The following is a 15,179-nucleotide window of genomic DNA, read 5'->3' on the forward strand; positions in this document are numbered from 1 at the left end:
CGTGTATAGCTTTTGGTTCCTGTGGTTGCCTCAGCTCCACACGATCGAGAAAAACGTTGGGTCACGAAGTGAGTGAAAATTTTAGTTTTTTTTTTTTAATTATTTGTTTTTATTAGAAAATATTTATTTTTTATGAAGTTTTGGTAAAGAGTAGGGAGTAGGGACAAGATAAAACAATTTGAATTTGGGTGATGTTTGGTTACCAATAAAAAGAAAAAATGCATTATGGAATGAATGAATTTGCAAAACTTTTACTTTGCTATTGGGGAGGGTTTGGTAATATAATAAGATTTGCGAATGATATGTACTAACTAAACCCATGTTTCAATCTAATATCTTGCTACTTGAACTAAAACTATTAAAAATGTAAATAAATTATCCTCCAATTAAGAATCCATTGGGGTTTGATGGACTATCCAAGTAACGTTCCCATTATCAGTGTGAAAACTATTAACATACGTACAATGTATTCCAATTGAAAAATACATTAAATGATTAAACAAAATCGAATGTGGCAATTGACAACATTGGTCAAGCTAAAATTTATAATCCTACTAAAGGATACAAACAAGATTAGTTGTTACCTATAAAAAAATCTATATTACTATATAGAATATGTAAATAACTAAAATATCCAAATTTACACAATTACCCATGCATATAATTGATACTATGGAGTTAGAGTTAGGATCCGTTTGGATACAACTTATTTTTGCTGAAACTGAAAACTGAAAACTGAAAACACAGTAGCAAAATAATTTTTAAATGTGTGAATAATACCGTGGGACTCATTTTTAATATTTTTTCCCTGATGAACAGTACACAAACAGTAATAAACAGTACACTGTCTCCTAAAAGCTATTGCACATGAATCAAAAAAAAAAGAAGAGGAAAACACTCATTTAGTGTTAGTTTGCTCTAACTTGTTTTCAATTTATTTTATCAATATACACTTCTTAATGTTTTTTTTTTTTTTTTTTCTAGGTGTTCTTTTAATCTTTAACTAATTGATGGTTTGTGAGATTATGAAATTTTTTTTCATTTTATATTTGTTGTCATTTTCATGTAGACAACTAAACAATATAAAATAAAAACGTTTTCAGTAAAATAAAATATTTTAAGGCTACGTTTGTTTTGGCTTCAAACGATTTCCGGAAATCCTTTTACATCTTTTCATCTGTTTGGTTGCGCATGGAAATAGAGTTTTCCGGAAAATCATTTACTTTGACCGTAAAATTAAGGCCTTTGACCCGGAAAATGAATGCAGGTTCTGTTTTACCTTCAAATCATTTCTGGGTTCACAGGCGCAAAGAGAGAGAGAGAGAGAGAGAGAGAGAGAGAGAGGGAGAGAGAGAGAGTGAGAGTGAGCTAGATCGCACCTCACCCCAAACGCGTCGTCAAGTTTCGCACCGCCGAGATCATCGGCGCCATCTTTCTCGACCCAAAGCTCATCAGCGTCGTCATTACCGATCTCGTTCTCATTGCTCATCGGCGTCGTCATTACTGATCTCGTTCTCGTTCTCGACCCAAAGCTCATCGACGCCGCCGATCTCGTTGTCTCGATCTCATCGCACCAATGATCTCTTCATCTCGATCTCGTCGTCGTCTCTCTATCCCTGAAGTTTTGATCACTCTGTCTTCCTCCTTTTCTCAGTTTGACCAAATTTGTATGAAGTTCAATGAATTGTTTTAAGCAGATTTTTGTTTCTTTAAAGTGTATATATTGAAATTTTTGTAATAAAATTTTTTTGGATGTTGAGAAAATGGTTGAGAAAATATGAAAATTTGTAGGAAAATAGCTATAAGGACTCAATTTGTAACGACTCCAAAGTGATATTAGGTTCGCACGTTAAGGACCCAAACAATATAATTTGTAGAGCGTGGGTTTGAAAGGCTAGGCCTTGGTCACCGAACGGTGGTTAGTCGTGGTGTTCATACAGAACTAAACCATGTTCGCTCGAGAAGTCTATCTCCTCGATACGATCTGGGAGGCTCTGGTTCTTGGCCTTTTTTTCCCAGCTCCTTTTTTAGATTGCTTACTTCCCCTTTTATATTAGCCTGCACCCCTCATCCAGCATTCACGTTTAGGTTCGATTTTCCAGGACTGATACTTGTCCCATCAGCCCATACTCAAAGTGGTTGGGGGTGGTTGTAAAAGCTGAAAAGCATTGCTCTGTCTGACTCAGAGTATTCAATGGCAGTAATGACAGCTTTTCCTTTATCCTTTGTCGTCATATTATCCAAGGGTTTCTTTTTTATCAACGCGGATGAGTTTGGTCCTTCCAAAAACTGTTCCTATGTCTTTCTTACCCTTTCTTTTAGGAGGGCTTTGGGGATGCCGAGGACAACTCTGTCCTCGGCTATGTCTCAAGGCTACTTGGACTTTTATTGTATGTCGTCGGCTATATCCCACCTCGGCTCGGACCTTGGGCCCTAAGGTAAAATGGGTCAGGGTCACAATTTCTTTGGCCCTACAATAGCATTTTCAGAATGTTACCAAACACTAAAAATTGTTTTCCAATATAATTTTTAAAATGCAATCAAATACTAGAAAATATTTTACACCCGAAAAATATTTTGCACTGAACCAAACGTAGCCTAAATTTAAAAATATTTTACTTCAAAACAAACAAAATATAAAATTAAGGTCTCTAAAATGAGCTGTTAATCTAGCGAATGAGAGATAAGAAAGATAGTGGCTTTTGTTTGTTTTTTATGCATGTAACACGTAAAAGTAACAACCGAATTAAATTCAAAGTTATAATAAGTAGTAGAAACGAAATGCATAACAGGTTACCAAAAAAACGAAATGCACAACCATTATAGGTTACGTAGTTTACCCGTACACAACTGACGGGGTAAGAAGCAGTTATTGTCACGTGGGAAGCAGATCTAGGACCATTATTTTATGTTTGCTTCTAATCCGATGGCAAAGATTCTCTCTCTCTCTCTCTCTCTCTCTCAGATCTAACAATGAGGGAGGACCTTAAACTAGACTAGATCGAATCGACAAGGATACATTGGTAATTTTAACGAAATGTAGAGAGATGTATATCGATAACGTAATATTGTAATAATGTATTCAAGCAGTTATCCCGATAAGCATGTTGCGCACCTTTTTCCTGTTCTTGGTATAAATCTTGTGGTTCTTTTTATTTATTTTTTGGTCGGATTTAAGAACACGTGACACGTAGGATTGATTTTCTTAAAATCCTACGTGAATAAAGGAAAGGTGCCTTTTGGTTGGTGTTTTTTCCTCCGTGTTATCTTCATCTTTAATATTTACACAATAAATTATAAGTGTTAAGTTGTTTGAATGTTTCTCAAATAAAAATTCTAACTTAAACAAACTATTGAAAATATTATAGACATAGGATTTTTTTTTTTAATTTAAGAAATATTATTGACAAAAAAATGACAATTTTTCACATCAATTAATGTAATATTTTATTAGTGGTAAATAAAATTGTGATGTCAATGATTAGTTCAGATAAGAACTAGTAAGTTTAACCACCGTACTCCCTTGGTGCGATGGTCATTCCACAAGTATAAGTGTTTGTGGAGTATGGGGGGCAAGGGCCGAGGTTCAAGTCTCCAAGAGGAAACTTCACACACATATACACTTAGATTAGGCTAAAGTAAAATTTTATCTTGTATAAAAAAATAATAAAAAAAATAAAAAGAACTATTAAGTTTATCAAAAAAATAGATAAGAACTAGTAAGTTTATCCAAAAAAAAAAAAGAACTAGTAAGCATATATCAACCCAAATGCTATGAAAAATATTGTAAATTTTTTTTTGTGTGGGTCAGCTTGGGTCAGTGGCATGTATATTGGACCCAATAAAATGCGGCCATGTTTTCAAAAATTGCCATATGGCAACATCCCATCAATCTAGTGTACAAAATGCCTCTTCGTTTTATTTATGTAGAATTTTTTTTTGGGGGGGGGGGGGAGGGATTTAGGAACATGTGCCATGTAGGATTTGAGTTTCTTAAAATCCAATGTGGAAAAAGGAAAGTTGCCTATTGGTTGGGTTTTTTTTTCTCAATATTATCTATCAGGGATTAATATTTTTTTGAACGTTATTGAGAAGGAGCTATCAAATGTGACTAACGGAGTGGGGTATCTGCCGTGAGAGATAACGTTGACAATGAGAGATACGTAGGTGGTGGAAAGCCAAAATAGTAAACGGCGATAGGATCAAAGATAAGGGGGGCGTGGTTTTGTGGTGGGGCCACTAGGAGTGGTGGGCCCCATGGTTGAATAATTTGAAAATAAGTCTGATTTTTTTATTTTTTTCAAAGAAAAAAAATAATAAGAGTGGACTAGTTTGGAGAAATTATAAGTTCCTCATGGTAGAGAAGTTACGTGGTCCATCATTCCACTAAAAGATTCTCACCTATTCCCATAGCAACACCTATTCCCACTTTGACACTTTTAACTGTTAAACTTGTGAGAAACTATACAGTCATTATGGTGGACCATATCACTTGTCCACCATTCCATTAAAAAACTCCAACTTATTTAAAATTGCTAAGTTAGAATTTTTTTTTTTAACAGAAACTAATTACTGACTTAACAATTTTAAACAAGTTGGAGTTTTTTAAGGGAATGGTAGACAAGTGACATTGTCCACCATAAGGACTGTATAATTTCTCACAAGTTTGACGGTTAAAAGCGTAAAAGTGGAAATAGGTGTTGCTGTGGAGTTTGATACATTTCATACGAGAACAGCGGCTCACCAAGTGAGATAAACATGGTCAGTATGTAATGTAATGACAAGTGGTAAGTGCAAAACATTTTCACAACACTTTCGTAATAAATTCAAGTTGGTAAGTTGTTATTGGTTCTAATTTGAATTTGTTAGTTAAATTACTTTTTTACCCACTAGTGATAACTAAACAAGTAACAACTAGTCACTTAAAATTTATTGTGAAAATATTATGAACGGAGCATTTCTCACAATGTAATACTATACTATTTTTTTTTTTAGATATATGTAATACTTTTGCTTAAAAATATGATTATGTAATACTTTTTTTAGAAAAGTGTTACGTCTATAATATTTTCTTTCACAATAAATCATAGATAGTAAGTTGTTATTGGTGCTAATTTGAATTTATAACTTAAATTACTTTTTTGCCCACCTGTAACAACCAATAACAACCTATCACTTAAAATTTTTTGTGAAAGTATTGGGGAGTATAGACATAGCATTTCTTTACTTTTTTTTAATGGGAAGATATATGTAATACATTTTTTTGTCTTACACGTAATGTGTATTGTACAATGTATGACTATGTGAGTGTCTCTAAGTTTGAATAAATCTAGTGACACATCAAATGGCACATTTAAGTTCACAACTTGTTAATTTACGTAATTATGAGCCGTAAACATTTTTTGTATATATGAATTTATTATTTTTCGTCGACCACTTATAATTACACAAATCAATAATTATGAAATTTGGTATGGAAATAGGTGTCTATAATCTTGTGTTTACAGTTTTGAATTTGATTTAAAGTAGTTACAAATACAACAAATTTTACCATATTAATGTTGCAAATTGATATATCACCAATCATAAAAAGACAATTTAAATATTCAATTATGAATCACATTCGTTACTAGATAATTTGTGATATTTTTAGCATTTTTTTGTTATTTTTTTAAAATAATTTCAACTTAGGGTATTTGCTATTGATAATAATTTTTTATCATCAAACTGAGATATTAATTGATTTTTTATGTAAATGAGAGAATTAAAACCTTAGATATCTTATCTTATGTTCATGTAAATTATTATATTCATGGTTTTGGTTTTTTTGTTTTTTTGTTTTTTTTTTTCAATTTTGGAACTTTAATAGGCGAACTTTGGGTTTGTTTACATACAAAGGACGTGAGGGGGTTTAACTACACGTGGCGGAGCGGGAATGGCGCTCCACCATGTAACTTCTATTATGTCGCCGTTTGTTTAGCAAAGAGGTAGTTACGTACACTAGGTGGGGAGGGTAGGTAAGACTACGTTGGAGATTTCTTATTGGTTGTTGAAATCTCAAATCTGGGTCATGTATTCCACGTACTTGTTTTTTTATCAGAGATGGGTTACGATTTGTTCGGTGCTTGGTGAGTTGGTCCATCACGTGGAATTGGGATTGGTTTTTTGTTTTTTGTTTTTGTTTTTTTTTTTTTAAATGTATGGTATAAAAAGTAAAAGCGACTCTATTTTTTTTTTTTTTTTCCAAATTCACACCATTTGAAAAAAAAACACAAAACATAGATTCACTTGCTTCTCACCAAAAAAAAAAAAAAAAAAACATAGATTCACTTTTTTTTTTTTTTTTTTATTTAAGAAACACACACACATATATAAGAGAAAGAGAATGAGATAAGGAAATACACTCACACGCCAACACCAAAAATGCATGCCAACAGTTAGTGTCGCGAAGTAAGTGATAAACTCCTTTTCAATATCACTCCTTTTCAATATCACACCTTACTGATGTGGGATGACTCAACAACACTGAATATCTTTTTTTATTTGAGACACACACATATATAGGGGAAGAATGATGAGATAAGCGAATACACTCACACGCCAACACCAAAACTGTATACTGACAGTTTATATCGCAAAACAAGTGATAAATCCCTTCTCAACATAAATTCACTTATGATTGAACTTAGGGCTATCCACAGGTCGGTCCGGATCGGGTTTGTGCCCAACCCAGAACTAACCCGTTGGAATCGGGTGGCAAAACATTGAACCCGCCGCCAACCGCCAGAGTAATCGGATCAGGCAAATCAGACCATCAACGGGTGGCAGGCGAGTCAGTCGGAGTCATAGATCTGAGAAGACGGTAAGAAAATGGTGAGAAAAACTCAAATCCGATGAAAATCTCATCGGATTCGATTCGATGAGATTTCGCCAGATCCGGTCAAAATCTCACCAGATCTAAGTTAAATATCGCTGAAATTTGGAAAACTTTAGCTGAAATCTGGGTTTTTTCACCGAAATCTGGAAAAATTGGCCGAAGTCTGGAAATTTTCGCCGGACTCTATGTTTCTTCGGTCGGTTCAGTTTTTTCGAGTTTTTGGGGAGGAAAACTGAAACTGACCTGCTAGAATTGGTTTCTAGTGTTGAAAATTCGCCACTGACCACCAAAGTAGTCGGGTTGGTCGAAGTCGGATTAGATCTGGTTGGTTTTTTCGAATGGGTCGAGTCTCGGATCATTCTGGATAGCCCTAATTGAACTAGCTAGGGCAATACGTGCAAGACACGTGTTTATCATGGAAAAAAAAAAGTAATTAAAGTCAATTATAGATTTTATTGTATCACAAAACAAATATATAAATCATTTAATTTTAAAAGTACATAAAGATTTACATTAATCAAAATAGACATTAATTTTAAAAATTTTGATAATTATATCATGAAAAGTTAATCTCATTTGTATTAGAATTTTGATCAACAACAAAATTAGGATAGTTATTTAACATATCAATATCTATTTTACTATAATAGTTTTTTAGTACCTATTTAGTATTTGCTAAAGATAATATTTCCACTTACTAAAAAACTTCTAAGAATAATAACGAATATCATCATATTTCAACAATAAACAACTGAATTTTGCTAAGAAAATAAATAAAAAAGATAACAAAAGACATGTGTCATCAAATTTTCCATTAGATAAATTATAAGTTTTAAAATTTTAAACCTAGAAAATCAATGTTTTTTAGATAACAAATAAAACATCTTATATCATCATTCTAACTTTCCAAGAATTACTACCATCTAAAACTCAAAATGCGTGAAAATTTTTTTTGGGATATTAAAATTTAGTGGGAGTATTTTAGACATACACAATAAAGTATTTTAAGAATCATAAGCTTTCATAAGGTTTTAATTGAAAGAATAACAATATGACATATTTGCTATTTTCCAAAATATTAAGGGAAAAATTGCTTGATTTTAAAGTTTAAGGAGGAATTGTAAACTACCCCAAACATAAAGGATGAAAAGTGTTTTTATCCTAAGTTTTTGTGTGTACAACTATATGTTTTTATTTAAAATGATGCACAAAGAAAAAAAATAAACAATGAATTTTGGCTCAACAAAGCTGACTAAACCAACAAAAAATTTCTAAAAACACAACAGAATAACACAACATTTTCATAATACCTTTTATAATTTTGCTATATTTTATTTTGACTTATAAAGAATTGACAGCTCAGCAGTTTTAAAAAAAATTGTGACGACAACAAGATATCTTAACATTTTCAAAAAAAAATTCTATATCCACGACATTTTCACAATAAATCATAAGTAGTAGATTGTTACAAGTTGTTATTGGTGGGTAAAAAGTAGTTTCATTGGTAAGTTTAAATTATAACCAATAACATAACAATTTATCACTTATGACTTGCTATGAAAGTGTTGTAAAAAATATTTTGGATGTAACATTTTTTTTTTATATAGGTATGGATGTAGCACTTCTTTTTTAACAATACCTTTATATTTAGTTGTGGTTGGTTCCAGTATGATAACCTATAAAGAATTAATACCTCAACAATTGTGAAAATATTGTGCTAATTTGTTGTGTTAATATATATTTTTTTAGAAAGTTTCAACTTATAGAGTCCGCTCTTGATGATAGCTCTTTATGATCAGACCAAGTCACCTATCAGTTTTTGTTATAGGTGGAGATTGAACCCCAGATCTCTTATTTAACCATTAGATATTTTACCAATTAAGCTAACTGGAACTCAAGCTGTGTTAATATTTTATTATAACATGAAACAGTGCGAATTGGACAAACCAAAAATAATGTAGCAAATCTACTGCAGTTTTACACATTCACCAAAAAAAAAAAAAAAAAAAAAAGCCAGCGAAACAGTAAAACTTGAACAAACCAAAACTACGTAGCTTTTTCCATTCACTCTTTTTATATATAAAGATATGTACCAAATCGAAATACAAAGTCTCCATAGCTGGAGGATGACAGTTTTCTATCCAAAATACATTATCAAGAATATATTTAGCAAAATTGACTAGAGAATCCACACCATTAAAACCAGTTAAACCAATTTGATTCCCAATTTTCTTGAGTGAGTTGTTAATTTTTTGTTTTTAATGGTTTCTCTTAGGGTTGGCAATTGGGCGGGATTGGATCATGAGCGCCTCAACCTTGTCCCATCTCCTTTTCGAGGGTCGGAAAAACTCGTGCAAAGTAGGTTTTGGTAGATATGTTTTATAAATTTTAATGAAAGTGATAAGATAAAGATGAAAAATAAAGAGAAAGAGTGACCATGAAAGTACTAATTAAGAGATAAGTATTTAAAAAACTATAATAGAATATGTATAAAAAAATGGTATAACTAGAATATGTATAGAAAATATTATATTATATGTATAAATAATTTAAATATGTATTAAATAAAATATGTATATATACATTAAGAGTGGGACGCAACAAGTAAAACTCATCCTTGCCATCCTTTCTCTAAATGGGCCCATAACACAGTTCATGGTTGAACTTTTTTCCACGATCTGATTTTTAAAACCTTGTCTCAAACTTAATCCAATTTAGAGATGCTCAGAATGACCGAGTATGACCTCAACTTAGCAATACTTAAGGCCGATCAACTTGAATGTGTGAGAAACATGTGTGCCCCCACAATCATAAGACAACAACCATTTATGTCATAGTCCTCAACAACGTGTCAACAAACTTTAAAAATAATTCCATGTCATGATCAAGGTTACTTATTATCATAAAAAATTATTAACTTTCTATATAAATCGAGAGGTTAGGTTCACATTAACTTAGGGTACCCTTCAATCCTTTTTCATTCCTTTTATTATATGTATTCATTGTTCACATCAACCATATAATCAACTATTTCGTCACATTTGTGCTTATTAAAACAACAAGCATGGAATTCTTTTTTATTTTTATTTTTTAAAGGCCTAAAAAAATTGCAGTTTGTAATTGTATTATTAGGTTAACTCTGTATATATAAAAGATATATTCACTTAAGTATCTCCGAAATTGATTTGATAGATTAATTATTTGTGTTGAATGTTACCATAACTTTGGATGAATTTCATGAAGTGATTATTATTGGGTTCAAATTACATTTAATATAAATTTTATTAATGTAATGCTATTTAATAAATTTATATTTTTGGATGTGAATTTTTATAAATCTATATCTGGATTATATTTTCTACTTATACTTTTAGTGCTTGAAAATTTCTAAGATAGTTAAAGATCAACAACTATCACATATATAAAATATTTAAATTTAAAATTTTGTATATAATATGAGTTTATGAATTAAATAATAAATAACAACTAATTGATATAAAATTTTATGTACATATTAAGAATATATAATAAATGGTGACAATTTTTTAAATATTAATTAAAGAAAAAGATACTCTAATATACCATTATTAAGGGAAAATCATAAAATAATGATGATAATTTTGAATGAGAGAAATTGGGTTTTTATCTTTAATCAGGTTAACGTGTATAATGTTGTGAGCTTTAGGCCCAACTAGATTACTTGTATAGTACACATTTTTGTACTGCACTCATATGCCTTCTACATAAAGACACTCATGTATATTCTTTCACTGAGAAATATAATATATTTATTCAATATCTCTAAAATGGTATTAGAGCCATTACTCTAATCCATTGGTGTGCCGCTCTTAAGCAGTCTTGTCTTCTTAGGTGTCATCCATTGCAGTCGTCGTTGTGAGCAACACCACTGCCTCCATCGCGACTCCAGTACATCAAAGACTACTGCTTTGCTGCCACCACCGCTTCCGCTTCTCCGATCAGACCATAGATTGCACCATCAGAAAGTAATCTCTCCAATCTACTCTTCTGTGAAAAATCATCTTCATTGGACCTATCACGCATCGCTACAAGTCTCGGTGGTAAAATCATGTGCCTTTTATACTCTTCGTGCGCCGCCACGCGCTTCCATGCGCCTGCGCTCCATTCGCTGACGTCATTGGTCACGCCACGTCATCTTGCTATTGTCAGCAACATGTTAGCACTCAGTCAGCGATTACGTCATTTCTCTGACATCATCATCGTTGACCTTTGACTGAATCAGTTGACCGTTGACTTTTTGTCAGAGTTGAATTTTTGCAATTCAAGTGCTCCTGACCCAATTTTTCACATACATTTCATTTTTGCAATCCATTTTTGCATATTTTGCTTCTAAATGAAGAATAAGGACATGTCTTCTTCTTCTTGCAATAATCGTCGCTGACAATCCTACAAACGTTTTTGCAATTTTTGTAAACGTCTTGGCCACAATATTGAGACTTGCTATCATCGCAACAAATCAAATGTTTTAATTTCTGCTGTTACTTTTGCTAACACTGAGAATGTCCAACCAATGGCTCCCATCTCTGCACAGTCTCAGTCTTTTGGATCCACTTTCACCATTTCCAAAGATGACCTTATAAACATCATCACTAATGTCATTCATATGGTTGGTAATGCATCTTATTCTTCTTCTCTCTTAGCTTTATCTGGTATGTCTCATACCTTTTGGCTTATGGATTTTGCTTATTGCAATCACATGACATCTCACTCATCCTTATTTTTTTACCTTAAACCTGCACCACACCCTTTTAATATTCACACGGCAAATGGTTTCACAATGTCTGGTCATAATATAAGTTCCGTTTCAACCTCCAACCTCTCAGTTCCTGAGATCTTTAATGTTCCTAACCTTTCTTACAATTTATTTTCTGTGGGACAATTAGTTGAGTTGGGTTATCGCATTACCTTTGATTATTCTAGATGTATTGTGTAGGATTCGAGGACGGGACAGGAGCTTGGAACTGGTCCTAGAGTTAGGCGTATGTTTCCCGTGGACAACCTTCGTCTTCCACTCGTTGCTCCTATTTATGTTGCTGCAGCTGCTGCTGTTTCTTCAATTCCCTCCCTTGCACTTTGGCATGCTCGACTTGGTCACACATCTTCCTCTCGGGTACAACAATTGGCTTCTAGAGGTTTGTTAGGTTCAGTATCTACAAAAAATTTTGATTGTGTTTCATGTCAATCAGGAAAACAACTAGCTTTGCCTTTCAATACTAGTGAATCAATATCCACTAATATCTTTGACCTTATTCATTCTGATATTTGGGGGCCTTCCCCTGTCTCTAGTATTGGTGAGTCTCGATATTTTGTTGTCTTTGTTGATGATTACTCTTGCTATAGCTAGATTTTTAATATGAAACATCGTTTTGAATTATTACAAGTATATTCTAATTTTGAAAAAATGGTTGAAACTCAGTTTTCCAAACGCTTCAAAATTTTTCGATCTGATAATGCTCTTGAATCCACTCAATATGCTTTTCAAGTTGTTTTGCATTCCTATAGCACTATTCATCAACTAACTTGTCCAAGTACCTCTCAGCAAAATGGTAAAGCCGAATGAAAATTTCGTCATATTCTTGACATTGTTCATGCTCTCTTTCTCTCTGCCAAAGTTCCTACTCCTTTTTGGGGTAAAGCTGCTCTTCATGTTGTTCATGCTATTAATCGCATTCCAAGTCCTGTTATCCAAAATCAAACTCCATATGAGCGCCTTTTTGGGTCACCTCTAGACTATCACCACCTTCACTCCTTTGGTTCTGCTTGTTTCATTCTTCTTCAGCCACATGAGCATAACAAACTTGAGCCTTAGTCAAGGCTTTGTTGTTTTCTTGGCTATGACGAAACTCAAAAGGAGTATCGGTGTTATGATCATGTCTCTCATCGTCTTTGTATTTGACACAATGTTGTCTTTTGGGAACATCGCCTCTTTGTCGAGCTCTCTCACTTCCGTGCCTCCCTGTCTTCCTCCTCTATCTTAGATCTTTTTCTAGATGAGACACATATTCCTTCTGTAGTTGCTCCTGATTCTCCCGTAGACTTCTCTGTCCAACCACTAAATATCATTGATCTCTTTCCTAGTTCACTCTTTAATGAACAGGTGGAAGATGAACAGATCGAAGACGAGATACCCAACCCCAACCCTGAGCTTGGGTCTCCTGCTCTTACTCTGCCTGAAGATCTTACACAAGACATTTCACCTTATCACTCAACTCGGGTAAGATCCATTCCTGCACATTTACTTGACTACCATTGTTACACTGCCTTTGCTACACTGCATGAGCCTCACACCTATCGTGAGGCTTCCACTGACCCTTTTATGGCAGATTGCAATAAAAGAGGAACTTGATGCATTATCTAAAAACCATACTTGGAATTTGGTAACACTCCCCTCTGGGAAATCTGTGGTTAGTTGTAAGTGAATCTACAAGATTAAGACTCGCTTTGATGGGTTCATTGAGCGCTATAAAGCTCGTCTTATTGCAAAAGGTTTTACACAGGAGTATGAGATTGATTATGAAGAGTCCTTTACTCTGATTACTCGTATCTCATCTGTTCGTGCCCTCTTAGCTGTTACTGCTGCTAGTAAATGGGACTTTTTCAGATGGATGTTAAAATGCATTCCTTAATGGGGATTTAACTGAAGAAGCTTATATGCAACCTCCTCCTAGTCTCTCTATTGAATCAAACAAGGTTTGTCACATTCGACGTGCATTTTATGGCCTTAAACAAGCTCCACGAGCTTGATTTGCCAAATTTAGCTCTACCATCTCTCGTTTGGGTTACATGGCCAATCATTATAGTTTTGCCTTATTTCTTCGTATCACTGACAAAGACACTATTTTACTTCTCCTGTATGTGGATGATATGATCATGATTGGTGATGACCTCAATGGCATTCAAGAACTCAAGAATTTTCTTAGTCAGCAGTTTGAGAAAAAAGATTTCGGACATCTTAGCTACTTGGGTCTTAAAATCACTCATTCTACAGATGGACTTTATATTACTCAAGTCAAGTATGCCTCTGAACTCTTATCTAAAGCTGGACTCACTGATAGCAAGACTGTTGACATTCTAGTTGAGCTTAAGGCGCATCCAACTCTCTTAGGGGGGAAACCATTTTCTAATCCCTCTTTTTACAGACGCTTGGTTGGTAGCCTAGTTTATCTCACTGTCACTCATTTATACATTTCCTATGCTGTTCACCAGGTGAGCCAGTATCTGTCTACTCTACGATCGACTCACTATGCTGTTGTTTTGCGCATTCTTCGATACCTAAAAGGCACTCTTTTCCATGGTCTTTTCTACTATGCTCAGTCTCCTTTTATTCTCTGTGCATTTTCTAATGCTGATTGGGCAGGAGATCCCACTGATTGCAGGTTCACCACTAGTTATTACTTTCTTCTTAGTTCTTCTCTGATTTCTTGGTGAAGCAAGAAACAAACTCATGTGGCCCGCTATAGTACTGAAATAGAATATCGTGCCCTTACTAATACCGTATCTAGGCTCCTTTGACTACGATGACTTCTCAAAGACTTAGGTGTGTCTACATCCTCTGTTACTCCTCTTTATTGTGACAACCAGAGTGCCATTCATATTATTCACAATGATGTCTTCCATCAACGGATTAAACACATTGAGATCGATTGTCATTTTATCCATTATCATTTTGTCCATGGTACTCTTAAGCTGATCTCAGTCTCCTCTAAAGATTAACTTGCAGATATATTTACCAAGTCAAATCCTAAGGGACACTTTCGTACTTTGGTTGACAACCTCAAATTGGTCTTACATCCACCTTGAGTTTGAGGGGGCTGTTAACGTGTATGGTGTTGTGGGCTTTAGGCCCAACTAGATTATTTGTATAGCACACATTCTTGTACTACACTCTTACTTATACTGCCCTCATATGCCTCATATATAAAGACATTTATGTATATTTTTTCATTGAAAAATACAATATACTTATTTAGTATTTCTAACAAATAATTTTTTGAATGAGAGAAATAGTTGAGACAAGGATCATGAAAGGAAAGATAATATACCCCATTATTTAAATGGTCCGCCGCCTAGGGCCCTAGTGCGAATCCACAGTGCAAATGGCATGTCTCATGGATTTGCAATTCTTTGAATAGAATATATTTCGGAAGCCTAAAAAGAACCTTCATTTGCTCCACCAAATCAATGAAGAATTTCTTTGGTACATCAACAGCCAATTAACCAACTTTACCAGGTTTGGATTCGTGTTAGTTCAACCAAAATGCAG

General features: G+C 33.8%; 1 protein-coding gene across 1 annotated transcript; it reads left to right on the forward strand.

Annotated features, from left to right (window-relative positions):
• Positions 1 to 13,699: 13,699 nt before the first annotated feature.
• LOC115952509 (uncharacterized mitochondrial protein AtMg00810-like) lies at positions 13,700 to 14,344 on the forward strand. Its single transcript, XM_031069689.1, has one exon. It carries the CDS (start codon positions 13,700 to 13,702, stop codon positions 14,342 to 14,344), a length of 645 nt encoding a protein of 214 aa, XP_030925549.1.
• The last annotated feature ends 835 nt before the right edge of the window (positions 14,345 to 15,179 follow it).

Source organism: Quercus lobata, chromosome 1, assembly GCF_001633185.2.
Source record: "Quercus lobata isolate SW786 chromosome 1, ValleyOak3.0 Primary Assembly, whole genome shotgun sequence".
In the NCBI taxonomy this organism is placed as follows: domain Eukaryota; kingdom Viridiplantae; phylum Streptophyta; class Magnoliopsida; order Fagales; family Fagaceae; genus Quercus; species Quercus lobata.